The sequence below is a fragment of the Rutidosis leptorrhynchoides genome, chromosome 7 (assembly GCF_046630445.1).
Source record: "Rutidosis leptorrhynchoides isolate AG116_Rl617_1_P2 chromosome 7, CSIRO_AGI_Rlap_v1, whole genome shotgun sequence".
NCBI lineage: Eukaryota > Viridiplantae > Streptophyta > Magnoliopsida > Asterales > Asteraceae > Rutidosis > Rutidosis leptorrhynchoides.
In genome coordinates this window covers 53367501-53382167 of record NC_092339.1, presented here as the reverse complement: position 1 = coordinate 53382167, position 14667 = coordinate 53367501, and the positions used below count along the sequence as shown (strand labels likewise).

At 38.9% G+C, this 14667-nt stretch overlaps 1 protein-coding gene across 1 annotated transcript; it reads left to right on the top strand.

Moving 5' to 3' along the window:
- The first annotated feature begins 1255 nt into the window (after positions 1-1255).
- Positions 1256-1837, top strand: LOC139859242 (uncharacterized). The gene has a single exon (XM_071848036.1). It carries the CDS (start codon positions 1256-1258, stop codon positions 1835-1837), a length of 582 nt encoding a protein of 193 aa, XP_071704137.1.
- Positions 1838-14667: the final 12830 nt, after the last annotated feature.

The window sequence follows — 14667 nt, the reverse complement described above, 5'->3', positions numbered from 1 at the left end:
CAAAGTATTAAAATCTTGTTACAGTTTAAGTCCCCAATTAGTTAGAATATTTAAACTTCGGGTATAAGGATAATTTGACGAGGACACTCGCACTTTATATTTATGACTGATGGACTGTTATGGACAAAAACCAGACGGACATATTAAATAATCCAGGACAAAGGACAATTAACCCATGGGCATAAAACTAAAATCAACACGTCAAACATCATGATTACGGAAGTTTAAATAAGCATAATTCTTTTATTTCATATTTTATTTCCTTTATTTTATATTTAATTGCACTTCTAATTATCGCATTTTTATTTATTATTATTGTATTTAATTGCACTTTTAATTATCGTACTTTTTAATTATCGCAAGTTTATTTTATCGCACTTTTATTATTCGCAATTTCATTATCGTTATTTACTTTACGCTTTAAATTAAGTCTTTTATTTATTTAATATTTTTACATTTTGTTTTAACTGCAACTAAAGTTTTAAAATCGACAAACCGGTCATTAAACGGTAAAAACCCCCCTTTATAATAATAATATTACTTATATATATATTTGTATTTTTATAAATTAAACTAATATAGCGTTAAGCTTTGATTAAAAGATTTTCCCTGTGGAACGAACCGGACTTACTAAAAACTACACTACTGTACGATTAGGTACACTGCCTATAAGTGTTGTAGCAAGGTTTAAGTATATCCATTCTCTAAATAAATAAATATCTTGTGTAAAATTGTATCGTATTTAATAGTATTTCCTTGTAAAATTTAATAGTATTTTATACTCCTTAGCTTTGACATCAATATGCACATAAGTGCGTATATTAATTTTGGTGCCTAGGTTTTCAGTTTTCTTATTTTGTTTTCGTTAGCTTGTTCTTTTGAACTGCAGGTTATATGAAAGAATCCTTCTAGCAAGTCGCTAGAAAAAGTGACGTTCTTTTATACTACTCATATTTTTTAAATGACAAAGTTACAGTTGCGTTTATTGTCTCCGGCCCTCATTGTATTTATTTAGAAGATATTGTATTTATTTAGAAGATATTGTTTTAGTTTGAATATGAATCAACTTCCATATATGTAGGAAGTGATAAGCACAATACCTTGTATATATAGGGATGTCGATTAATGAGAATGGCATGCATAATTTTACCTTCTTATATGGTATCAGCCTAAGGGCGATCCTTCATTCCCTCACAACATCCTGCAATCTTCTTAATCAGTCAATGAATTCTTTCACCCCCTTCTTTTGTTCATCATGTCTTCTGATCTTACAAAACTACAACCTGTCAATCATATTTTATATTCGGTTCCTATCAAATTGGAATTAAATACGAGTGAGTACAATACCTGGAGCGAATTGTTTCGAATCCACTGTAAAGCACATGATGTGCTTGATCATCTTACCTCCGACACTATTCCAGCCACCTCTTCTAAAGCACCCGAAATCACACAGGAAGTTTGGGACCGTCATGATGCTATCGTATTACAATGGATGTACGGTACACTCTCCAAAGAACTTCTTTCTACCATGATGGAATCTGGTTTGACATCAAAGAAAGCCTGGAATCGTATCAAAAATATGTTTCACGACAATAAGCATACTCGTGCTTTGGCTCTTGAAAATAAATTTACCAACTGTAAGCTTGATAATTTCCCGAATGTATTAGCTTATTGTCAAGAGCTTAAATCTCTAGCAAATCAGCTTGCTGACGTTGATTCAAAAGTTGAACCTCATCGTCTTGTTCTTCAACTAGTTGCTGGCTTGAACGAAAATTACAGCACCCTTGCTACGCACATCAATCAATCTGAAAAATTACCTACCTTTTATGATGCTTGATCCAAACTCATACTCGAGGAAACCATGAAACAACGACAAGCAGCTCTCACCAATTCATCTGGTTCACCTGCACTCTTCGCCACTTCTGACACCAAAGAACCTCAACAACGACCCACTAGAACCGATAATAACTCCTTTCGCCACACCAATTCCAGTAATTATCGAAGTCGTGGTGGACGTAACAGTGGCAAAGGAGGACGATTTGGTGGTCGAGGACGAGGGAGGAGCAACTGGAATGGCGGTCAGTCCCAAAATTGGAATCATCAGAACCCTAATTGGTCCAGACAGAATAATAAATAGGGTAATCCAAATCAGTCTTGGGCTCATCCTACTTCGTGGCCCACGAACTATTTTAATTCACCATGAGCTTAAAGCAACTCACCTTGCCCTTACCCTACCACCCCATGGATCAGGCCAATAATCAGAACAATACCTCGGGAATTCTTGGGCCCGGACCTCAGGCTAACAAGGCAGTTAATTCACCCTCGTCCTCCTATACACCAAAAAATATTGACCAAGCTATGTATACCATGTCTCTTAACCTGCCCGACGAAAATTGTTACATGGACACCAGAGCTTCTTCTCACATGACAGGTTATCAAGGTATTCTTTCTCCCTATTTTAATTTGCGCATACCTAGACACATTATCGTTGGTAATGGCCATACACTTCCCATCCGTGGAACAGGACATACAACATTTTCCAAACTGTATCCTCCTTTACGTTTAAAAAATGTCCTTCACGTACCCCATCTCATTAAAAATTTAATATCTGTTTGTCATTTAAATACTGATAATTTTGTTGCTATAACATTTGACCTGTTTGGTTTTACTGTGAAGGATCTCAGGACAGGAATTTTCATCATGATGAGATGTAATAGTAATGGGGACTTCTACCCAATCACCACTTCCGCTCTTCGTCAACTCAATGCACCTACCTCTCTTGGTGCCTTTTCACAAGATATATGGCATCGACATTTAGGACATCCTGGCGCCAATATTTTTCATTTTCTTAAGAATAAAAAGTCTATTATTAGTCATTGTAATAAAAACTCACATTTATGTGAGCCATGTGTTCTTGGTAAACATATTAAATTGTCGTTTTTTGATTCTACTACTCGTACTACCTCTCCATTTCAAATTATTCACAGTGATGTTTGGACTTCTCCAGTTCATTGTTGTTATGTTTTCTTTCTTGACGATTATACTAATTTCTTATGGAATTTTCCAATAGCACGAAAGTCGCAAGTATACGATACATTTACTACATTTCATACCTATATCCGTACACAATTTTCTTGCAATATCAAAACCCTTCAATGTGACAATGACACTGAATATAATAACTCGCCATTCCATAACTTTTGCAAACAACATGGAATTTCGTTCCGTTTCTCTTGCCCATATACATCCCCTCAAAACGGTAAAGCCGAACGAAAAATTCGAGCAATAAACAACATTCTTCGCACCATCCTCGCTCATTCATCGTTACCTCCTAATTTTTGGCACCACGCCTTATCCGTTTCCACGTATCTACTAAACATTCTTCCAACCAAAATTCTACAAAATCTCTCCCCCACACATGTTCTTTATCAACGTCAACCCGACTACACCCACCTACGTGTATTCGGGTGTCTTTGTTACCCACTTATTCCTTCTCCTAAAATAAAACAAACTTCAAGCCCATTCCACACCTTGCGTCTTTCTTGGTTATCCTACTTCTCATCGTGGCTATAAATGTTACGACATCCAATCACGAAAAATCATCATCTCTAGACACGTACTTTTTGATGAAACCACCTTTCCTTTTTCATCAACTCAACCGAACAGTCCAAACAACTACAATTTTCTTTATGACAATATTTTCACCTTACCTTCTCCTTCTCTTAACCACGTTCCACCCAATCGCGTACCTATTGAGCCCATTAGTCCGGCCCAATCCACACCACGTATTTCCACTACAAACACTAACTCGTCACAGTCCACCACTCCCTCCACTTCTATACCCACCGAGCCCAATAGTCCGGCCCATACCCACTCGCCAAATTTATTTCCATCTGTCTCAGCTTCGTCTAGCCAAGCCCACATTAATCCTAATATGTCCAACATTTCTACCTCTAATTCGGACAGTGTACAACACTCATCTTCACCTACCAACACGTCTTCTGTCTTACAAACTCCTCCTCCAACTCGCACCATGACTACTCGTGCGATGTCCGGGATATATAAACCTAAAGCTCCCTTCAACCTCTCTGCGGTTTCCACACCTTCTCCTATTCCACGTAGTCCTACTGAGGCTCTTAATGATCCTCATTAGAAGTGTGCCATGACGGATGAGTTTAATGCGCTTATTAAAAATGGGACATGGGACCTTGTACCACGTACACCTAATATGCATGTTATACGTTCTATGTGGATTTTTAAACATAAATTTACGTATGTCACTTGAAAAAGTCTCTCTACGGCCTTAAATAAGCTCCTAGGGCTTGGTATCAACGGTTTGCTGCGCTTGTGTCTACACTTGGGTTTTTATATAGCAAATGTGATAATTCTTTATTTATTTATAAACAGGACCAGATATTGCTTATCTTTTGCTTTATGTTAACGACATCATTTTGACTGCCTCTTCTGATCATCTTCGTCAAGCTATTATACAACAGTAATCTACTAAATTTGTAATGAAAGATTTAGGGAAACTAAGGTATTTTTTGGGGGTTGCAGTTGAACACACGTCCACTGGTCTATTTCTTCACCAAACTAAGTATGCCCGAGAGATACTTGATCGAGCTGGGATGTCGGGTTGAAAACCATCACAAACTCTGATTGATACTAAAGCTAAACAAACTTGTGCTGTTGGTGCACTTTATTCGAATCCATCATACTTTCGTAGACTTATGGGTGCGTTGCAATACTTGACCTTCACTCGTCCTGATATTGCATACTTTATTCAAAAGATTTGTCTCCACATGCATGCATCACGCGACAGTCACATGGCCGCTATGAAATGTATTTTACGTTACATCCAAGGTACTATCGATTTTGGGTTACACATGCATAAGTCAGCTTCTCACTCCTTGGTTTCATACACCGACGCAGACTGGGCCGGGTGCCCCAACACTAGACGATCTACTTCCAGTTATTGTGTATACTTTGGCGATAATCTAATTAATTTCTTGGTCGTCCAAGCGCCAATCTACTATCTCTCGATCAAGTGTCGAGGTGGAATATCGTGGCGTTGCAAACGTAGTATCCTAATCCTATTGGTTACGTAATTTACTTTTGGAACTTCGACATCCAATTTATAAGGCTACTATTGTTTATTATGATAATGTGAGTGTTAGTCCCCTTTGGAAGGATGATCCGATCGGTTCTTGTAGTGTTTATGGGTTTAGGAAGACTAGAAAGAATATAGAGAGAATAAGAGTGTGTGGAATGATACTTGCAATATTATGATAACTCAACCTATACAACAAAGAGTGAGGAGGTGGCTTTATAAAGAGCAACCTCCTAAATGTTACATGAGATGTTTATAAGTAAAACTTAGCTTAATACAATAAGACACACGTAAAATACAGTAAAACCTAACGCCACTAAATACGACAATAAAGATGGTCAACAATCTCCCCCTTGGCGTTGGTTTTCAAAAACTATAACCTTCCCGTGATGGTTCTCTTGTAGTGACTTTTGTAGCCTTCTTGTGGGTCGTGATTTCTGCTTGATGTGTTGGAGTCACGTCTTCTTTCAGAGTGAAATTTGGTTCGTAGATTTTGGAATTATGATGCCTTTGATGCTATTAATCTTGAACACAAACTTTGGCACATGTGAAAAACCGATCTGAGAGTGTTATGATTGATTTGATTTACCTACAATCTCCCCCTTGATTGTTAGTCTCTTTTGATTTGAATTATCTTCTTTTGTACATACGAAGAGGTCTTGAAATGATCTTTCGTTGTTGGGTAAACCTCCTTTGCTCCCCCTCAAATAATAATTCATCTTTTTTTTTTATGTCCGCCAGAGAGAGAACGTGTACCTGCTAAGAGAAAACAAAGGGATTAAGGTAAAATTTGATCCTTAGAGAAAACAGGATCTTTCAAAAAAACGTTTTTGGTTTTGTAAAAGTCAAGCCAGTTGTTACACTAGACAGGTTTAAAACAATCATGCTAGTTGTCACACTAGACAAGTTTTCTGAAACCAAAACTTTTTCCGGAATTGACCTCGCCGGAATTGGGTTCTCCAGGAGTTACCTCAGCGGATGAAGAGGATGACTGATAACCGAAGTTTCAGTCGGCGTTAGTAAACTATCCGCCCCCATGATTAAAGTATCATGGAACTTGGTTGCGGGTTTCCCGCTCTTGGTTATACCAAGCCTTCCAACAGTACCTAACACCGAAGTGTCGGTTAAAATCGATGTAATGTAGGAAGATTTTACATCGCGTCCTGAAGTCATTGATATGTCATGAGGTGACACATCTCTTTCAGTTTTTGCACTCTCTAAGGAGTGTGTGTTATCAGGCTTAATGGCTGACTGATCGTTAAGGTGATCATCCATCCGGAGGTCTGATAAATCTACCAAGGTAAGCCTAAGTATTGTCATATTGCCTCTCCGTTGAACTAGACAGATCTCCCTCATCAAGATAAGTCTGACCTCTGGACCCTGTTTGAGGTCCCACCTTCTACAATAAGGTGTTGATAGAGGATATCCGGCCGATACGATGGGTTCCTATTCATGGTTTTTCGAAACCCCTTCAGCAGTTCGAGACTCCAAACACTTAATTTGCATCAAGTTGTTAGGTCATTCCACTTTTGAGGCAGTCATCTAGACACATCCTCCTGAGGCAGTCACTAGGACACATCCTCCGTCATTTGATGACTATTTTGTTTGAGGCAGTCATCTAGACACATCCTCCTGAGGCAGTCACTAGGACACATCCTCCATCATTTGATGACAATTTTGTTTGAGGCAGTCATCTAGACACATCCTCCTGAGGCAGTCACTAGGACACATCCTCCGTCATTACTGACATTTGAATCTTTAAACTCCCCCTTGATAGTTGCACGTTTTAGCTTTAGTTTATTGGGAGAGTTATGTGTGTAAATATTGGTTTTACACTGTTATTTGTGCAAAATCCGTTTTGATGTTTAACACCACTTTGAAGTGTGTTTGACACCACTTTGAGATGCGGGTTCTACACAGAAGTATGTAGAAGCCATCATATTTTGCAAAAATTCGTTCTTTCTCCCCCTCAAAATATGTTTTACTTTGTGAAAACCTATTTTGAAAAATAAATTTTGCAAATTTAGTTTTTAGAAAACCTTATTTGAAGAGCGGGTCTCACATTTTAATTTATGTGAGAGCCATTATGATTCTTATTGCTCCCCCTAGGCACATGCCATGAATCTATATGTCAGAAAAATCTACCATGCCTAGTTCACCCACTAGGTATTTGAACGTGAGTTCATCTAAGGCCTTAGTAAGTAATTCAGCCAACTGATTTTTGGTCGGGACAAAATAAAGTTCGATGTTGCCTTTTTCCACGTGGTCCTTTATGAAGTGATAGCGGATATCAATGTGTTTAGTGTGCGAGTGTTGGACTGGATTGCTAGTGATAGCAATGGCACTCTGAGAGTCACAGTAGATCGGAATTTTGTCAATTATAAATCCATAGTCACGTAGTTGGGTTTGCATCCATAGAACTTGTGAACAACAACTCGCAGCCGCGATGTATTTAGATTCGGCTGTGGAAAGTGAGATGCAATTCTGTTTGCGATATGACCAACTGACTAGCTTTCAACCTAGAAATTGTACACTTCCTGAGGTGCTTTTACGGTCAACTTTGTCACCACCATGATCAGCATCCGTAAATGCAGTCAGGTCGAATCCAGTTTCGAAGGGATACCAGATTCCTAGATGAGTGCTACCCTTTAGATAACTAAAGATTCGTATTACAGCTTTGTAGTGGGAATATCTAGGGTTAACCTGAAATCGGGCGTACAGGTACACATTAAACATGATGTCGGGTCTACTGGCAGTCAGATACATCAAAGAAACTATCATGCTCCGATAAAGGGTTTGGTCAAATGGTTGTCCGTCGAGATCAACATGCAGAGTGTTGTTGATAGACATTGGGGTTCGGGATATTTTCATGTCGGGAAAATTAAACTTTTTAAACATATCAAAAATGTATTTAGATTGTTCGATGAAAATACCATTGGGAAGTTGTTTAACTTCTAACCCCAGAAAGAAATGAAGTTCTTCAAGCATACTCATTTCGAACTTGGTTTTCATGAGTTTAGAAAACTCATAGCACAAAGCGGGGGAAGTAGAACCAAATATGATATCGTCGACATAAACTTGGATCAAGAAAATGTGATCCTTTTGTTTTCTTATGAAAAGAGTAGTGTTGATGGTTCCACGAGAAAAACCGTTTTTGAGCAGATATGCAGAGAGGGTTTCGTACCAAGCCCTAGGTGCATGTTTTAATCCATAAAGAGCCTTTGACAACAAGTACACATGGTTTGGAAATTTTCGATTTACAAAACCTTCAGGTTGACCAACATAAACTTCTTCTTGAAGCACGCCGTTTAGAAAGGCTGTTTTCACATCCATCTGATAGACTGTAAACTGCTTGTGGGCAGCATAAGACAGAAATAGTCGAATGGCTTTAATTCGTGCGACGGGTGCAAATGTTTCATCGTAGTCAATCCCTTCTTGTTGTCGATATCCTTTTGCAACCAAATGTGCTTTATTGCGAATGACAATGCCGTGAGTGTCCTTCTTATTCTTGAAAATCCATTTGGTATCGATAATGATTTTTCCAGCCGGTCGTGGGACAAGATCCCAAACTTTAAAACTATCAAATTGATAAATTTCTTCTTGCATGGCGACAAACCAGTCAGGGTTTTGAAGTGCATCACTAGCCGTGTAAGGTTCCACATTACTCAGAAAGGCAGAAAATAGACATTCATTGTTTGAAGCACTACGGGTTTTAATAGACGAAGTAGGATCACCGATGATTTGATTGATTGGGTGATCTTTAGGCCACTTGGATGAGTGAGGGAGAGGTTCATTATGCGCATTATCCAATGAAGTATCTACATAAGTAGAGCTAGTAGACATAGATAATGATCCCAATGACGAAGCTTGCGGCGGTGGATTATGTGTTATTTGGGGCAACTGAATGTACAACGTGGGGTTGGCAATGGAAGTAGTCAAGGATGTCCTTCGAGAGGCTATATCATCAAGAGATGTATCAGCATGAGAGGATGAGGAAGAGCTTGATGGTTCCATGTTAACATCATGATTGGCACCATTATTAGTCAAGGGAGGTTCTGTAATTTCAGCGATAGGAACCAAAGGTGGCTCAGGATCTGATGTTTGATTGGGGAAAGGATTGATAAAAGATTCGTGTTCATGGGATTCAGTGTCATGAGCAAGAACCGTTTCGGGGGAATTTGAGTCATCGTTTACAAGGGGAGGAGTCTCTATTGTTGAAGCTCGTTTTGCAATAGAAGGGACTCGAGAAGAAGATGAGGCACAAAGTGTCAAGGTCATCCAGTATAAAGAACTCGTCGGAGTCTTTTTCAATGGATGGTGATTCGCCCATAACTATTGGAGTAGAAGTACCAATAGTCATTGATTCTGGAGCAATCGGCTGTAGGGTAACCGTGGGATTGGGCGAGGTTGGAGGAACGATTGGTTCGGACAACACGTCGAGGTCATCAGAGGTTGCGAGTAGGACATGTCTGATTGGAGATTCAGGTGTCATTGGGTTGAGACCGGGTCAAGAACCGTTGTGTCCAAGAACTATTCCGGACAACTCGTCAAACATTACATTGGTGCTTTCTTTATTGGTACGAGTTCGACGATTGTAAACGCGATAAGCTACACGATCCTGCGAGTAGCCAATGAAGATAGCTTTGTCACCACGAACATCAAACTTCCCTAGATTGTCTTGATCGTTTAGTACATAACAGACGCAACCAAAAATGCGAAAGAATTTGACATTTGGTTTCCAATCAAAGAGAAGTTCGTATGGAGTTTTGTTGAAACGACGGTTGATGATTGAACGATTTTGTGTGAAGCATGCTGTAGATACCGCTTCAGCCCAAAGAGATGGAGGCAGTTTAGAGTAGACAAGCATTGTCCTGGCTGCTTCAACGAGGGTTCAATTTCGTCTTTCAACAACACCGTTCTGTTGTGGTGTGCGGGCGGCAGAAGTTTGGTGCGTGATACCAGTATTGGTAAGGTATGAATTAAGAGTTGAATTTTGAAATTCAGTGCCATTATCGGTACGGAGGATTCGAACGAGTTTGTTTGAGGATAGTTGGATTCTCTTCAAGAAATCAATGATCACTTTGGGAGTTTCCGATTTGCTTTTTAGGAATTTCACCCAAGTGTAGCGAGAGAAATCATCAATTATCACCTGAATGTATTTTCTACCGCCAAAGCTAGTGATACGCAATGGTCCACATAAGTCCATGTGTAACATGTGTAAAGGACCCATTGTGCTGTGCTCGGTTTTTGATTTGTGAGATGATTTATGTATCTTACCCATAGCACAGGAAGGACATATGTGTGCAGAATCAAAGGATATGAGTGGAAAACCATAAACTAGATTATGAGATACCAATCTATTGAGGTTTTGAGTATGAAGGTGTGACATTCGATGATGCCATAACCAGGAGGTTTCAGAAGTTGCTTTCAAAACCAAGCAGAGTGGTTGCGGATTAGAGGACACGTTTTGCATGGTGAGGGAGTAAAGAGTAGATGTGCATTTGCCTACGAGGAGATCTTCTCCCTCCATAGTTTGAATACAACATTTTGATCTCTCAAAGATCACACGAAGGTCACTGTCACAGAATTGACTGACACTGAATAGGAAACAGCTAAGTCCTTTCACATAGGATACCCGTTTGATTGTGACACTGTTTGCTACGTAGTCCCCATATCCTTCAATTTTCGCGATTTCATCATTCCCGAAACGTACTGTACCTAAAAACTTGTTGACATAGTTTATCAGCATTGACCTATCACCAGTCATGTGTCTGGAGCATCCAGAATCCAAGTACCATACACATGCTGGGATAATCTGCAAAACAGAATTAAGCACAGATTTTAGGTACCCAAATTTTCTTGGGTTCCTGATTAGTACGCAATTTCATAGAGTTTAGCACAGCAAGTCTCACAAGTGAATCATTTAACAAAGCTTTAACATTCATTACAACACACGAATCATGTTTTTGGTGACCAAAATACAAATGTCTATTACATTTAGAACTTTTAAATGACCATGACTGAGAAGCTGGACTCGATGACGCTTGGGCTGTTTCAGTCTTGGGTTTCCACTCTTTCAAAAGGCTTTATTTTGATTTAGGTCCTGTGAAATTTAAAATCTTAATGTTAGACTCAGTTTGAAATCGATTCATATTATGTTGCAGTGATTGTCTAGCTATTTGTGCACGCTTGCGATGATTTCACTTTTGAGTCTTTGTTAAACCACTAGTTACCTTGTATGCAACATTATCAACGGCAGAAACCAACTGACGTTTGAACTTTTGGAACTTTGATTGTTGCGGGTTTTTAGTGGTTTTAGACTCTTGATTAAATGACCTACCACTCCTGTTCTGAGTAGACGGTGCGGGGTGGTTTCGAACCTTCTTTGCAGAGTGGATAGATGCACCCCGTTCTAGGATTATTCATTGTACGGGGTTGTCTGGTTTCCTCAGCAATCTGGCGGAAGATGGTGGTTTAAGATGGGCAGCAATTTGGACAACCAACTTTTCTTTTCGTGAAGATGCGTTGGGATTTTTTAAGTTGGTAACTGCTGGGGTATTTGCAAAAGTAACCCGCTTTTTAATCGTCTAGGGTGTAGACGTTGAAGCATTGGACAACTCAGACTTTGTAACTCTGGAACCAACTGCCACATTTGATTTTGGAGTGTCAGTAGAGGTTAGTATGGTCTCAGTACCAGGCCGGACAGATCTTGTAAAAACCAGGTTTTGTATATATGGTTTTGGTCACGAAGTCCATACTTTCCAGTGAATCACATTGGTCATGCAAGGTGTCATTCTCTTCCTTAAGTAGATTCACATGAGCTTTTAACTCTTGAATTTCTAAGACAAGGTCATCAATAGAAACTACAACAGAGTCTTTAAAATCATAAGTGGGTTCTACTTTGGGAACTACAGGCATCTTCTCAATTGTTGCTAGAGTTTTCTTGTAGATCTCACATTTAACCTGCAGATCTAAGTTTTCTCGTTCTAGCTTGTCAACAAATTGAGTAAGGTCGGTCTCAACATCCTGAGCTCCTAAAGAGATAGGTTCTTTATCGGGTTGTGGTTCTAACTTAAGTTCTGGAATCTTGGGTTGAGATTCTAAGAAGTGATCTAGTGATTTGGATCTAGATGATTCTAACCTACGTTCAACAATGTCAAACTTGGTCAAAAGAGAATCACTAAAGTCGTTGAGTTCTTGTGCTAGACCTTCACAATTGATGGAGTCATTCACAGATTTTGGGTTTGAGTCCCGTGATTCAGTGTTCTTTGAAATCAATTCACAAAAATTAACAACTTGATTTGCAATTTGATTCTCAAGTTTATGAACATTAGAGGCCAGTTTGTTGTTTTGGGATTCAATGACAGAGATTTGGTGTTGTAAAGCCTTAATGATTATTTGAAATTTGAGTTCGTTGTTAAAATATTTGATTTTATTTTGATCAAGTTCGTCCTCCAGACTGATGATGTATCTTTCTAAAACCAAGGTTGGTAAATAGATTATACGCTTTTTAGGACTATTTTGAGCATTCAAACTTTCAAAATCATTGAATAAATCGAGAGGGGTGTTATAATATGAACCATCTTTTCTCATGTATGTAGCATTTAATTTGTCATAAATTAACGACACCTCACGTTTCATTTTTGTTGATCGATTGGCTATTCTCTCCTCAATCTCACTTTCATTGGCAAAAGTGAGTCTCTCTGGCAAACCTATCTTAATGTATCTACCATCATATAAACTAGGTTCGGCTTTGGAGATCTTGGACTGTATTTGAGGATTTTCTAACCCTAACCCCTGGTGTTTTTGGTAGGAGTTTTTGGGTCGGTTCAGGAACAAAGCTTGTTTAGAAATGTGGCCATCTAAGACTACTTTTTCTTGGTCAGTTTTGTAAAGTTTCTCTTTAAATAAACTTAGTTAGGTTTTTAAGTTTAAGTTCTCTGTAACTAACTTAGAGCATTCAGAAGTCTTCTCGGCCAGGTCATTCAAAGGCTTTCTAGTTTTCTGTTCTACAGTCTCTAGAAAAAGTATCCTAGAATCATTAAGCTTCTTAAGTTCTTTTTCAGCGTTGTTCACTTTTTTCGTGAGAACTGCATTCCTCAGTTTAAAATCTGTCCTTTCTATCCGTAGGGGTTTCACACTACTTTCTAGCTTATTAAATTCGGTTATTTTATCAGCTAGTTGTTGTTGTAACTTTATGTATATATCATTTGATACCTTTGATTCCAATTCAGATTTTAACCTAGAGTTCTCGTTTTGTAGTCCTTTAAGTTTATTAGCAAATGATCTAATGTTTTTACTCATTTTAGCAAAGCTATCTACATACATATCGGGTAGTACAGGAAACACACTTTCTTCATTAATAGGCACAAATTCAGTTTCAATGGGATGTGCAATTTGGACAAGTGGGGGTGTTGTATGGTCTACAGGGCTATCTACAAAGTCATCATTATGAGCAAGAGGTGTTTCATGGCAAGTTTTCAATACATCAGATATGAGCTCAGAAGTATTATGCACAGAGTTGTAATATTCATAAGTAGTATCAGTGTATAATTGTACCTCTTCCTCATCATCGGAAGACTGGTGATCTGTTGCTCCGGTTGATTTGGTGATGTTGGTTAGCTTGACCACATTAGCTCGATCTTGCTCTTGTTCACTGTCTGACCAATTTAGCCACACATCATTCGAAGCTTTTAGAACCTTTCCTTCTTCAACATCTTTAGCCATCAACATCTTCTGTCTGTAGTATTCAGCATCTTTCCTTTTTGAGAGTTTGCATTCACGTGCATAATGACCTGCTTTACCACAATTGAAACATACATTATCTGAAGCTTTGGTTTCAGGAACTCGGTACTGAGTTCGTGAAGCCTCGGGCCTCTTATAGTAAGAAGAGCTGGAGGATGTTTTGTTGTTGTTGTTGTTGCTTTTGCTAAAACCGCCAGATGATCTCCTCAAGTTTAGTTGTTTGCTGAACATGGCAGCAGCCTTGACAAGATTTCGATGTTTTTCATCTACATCAGAATATGTGTCTTCATCAGATGATACGACCTGTTTAGCTTTGGTGGATTTGAGACGGCTTGATTGAGCCTTTGAAGAAGTCTTGCTGACATACAGTGCGAGTGGATCATTCATTGCTGTTTAGGGGCCTTTTCGAGCATACTGGACTTTTAGGACCTCAGGTTGATGATTCATCAATCTTCCAACAACTTCATGAATGTTGTACTTCTTGGTGTTCTTTGAAGCTCGGAAGTTGTTCCCATATGGTGTCCAGTCTTCGTTCAGCTTTTTCAGGAACTTCATGTTCAATTCCTGATTAGTCTTTGGCAACCCCACCTTTCTTAGTTCGTTGATAACTCCACAGAACCGCTTGTAGCAATCTTTCCATAGCTCATCAGGTAACTAAGCATAGTCCTCATACAGGGCAAGAGTAATGTCGAATTTGGTTTGTTCAGATTGATTGTATCCCTCTTGTTGACGAGTGATCTCATCAAGTAGCTCTTTACCTGATTTCAAAGAACTGATTGTTTTGTACATGTCTTGAGGAAGTGCTTGCATGA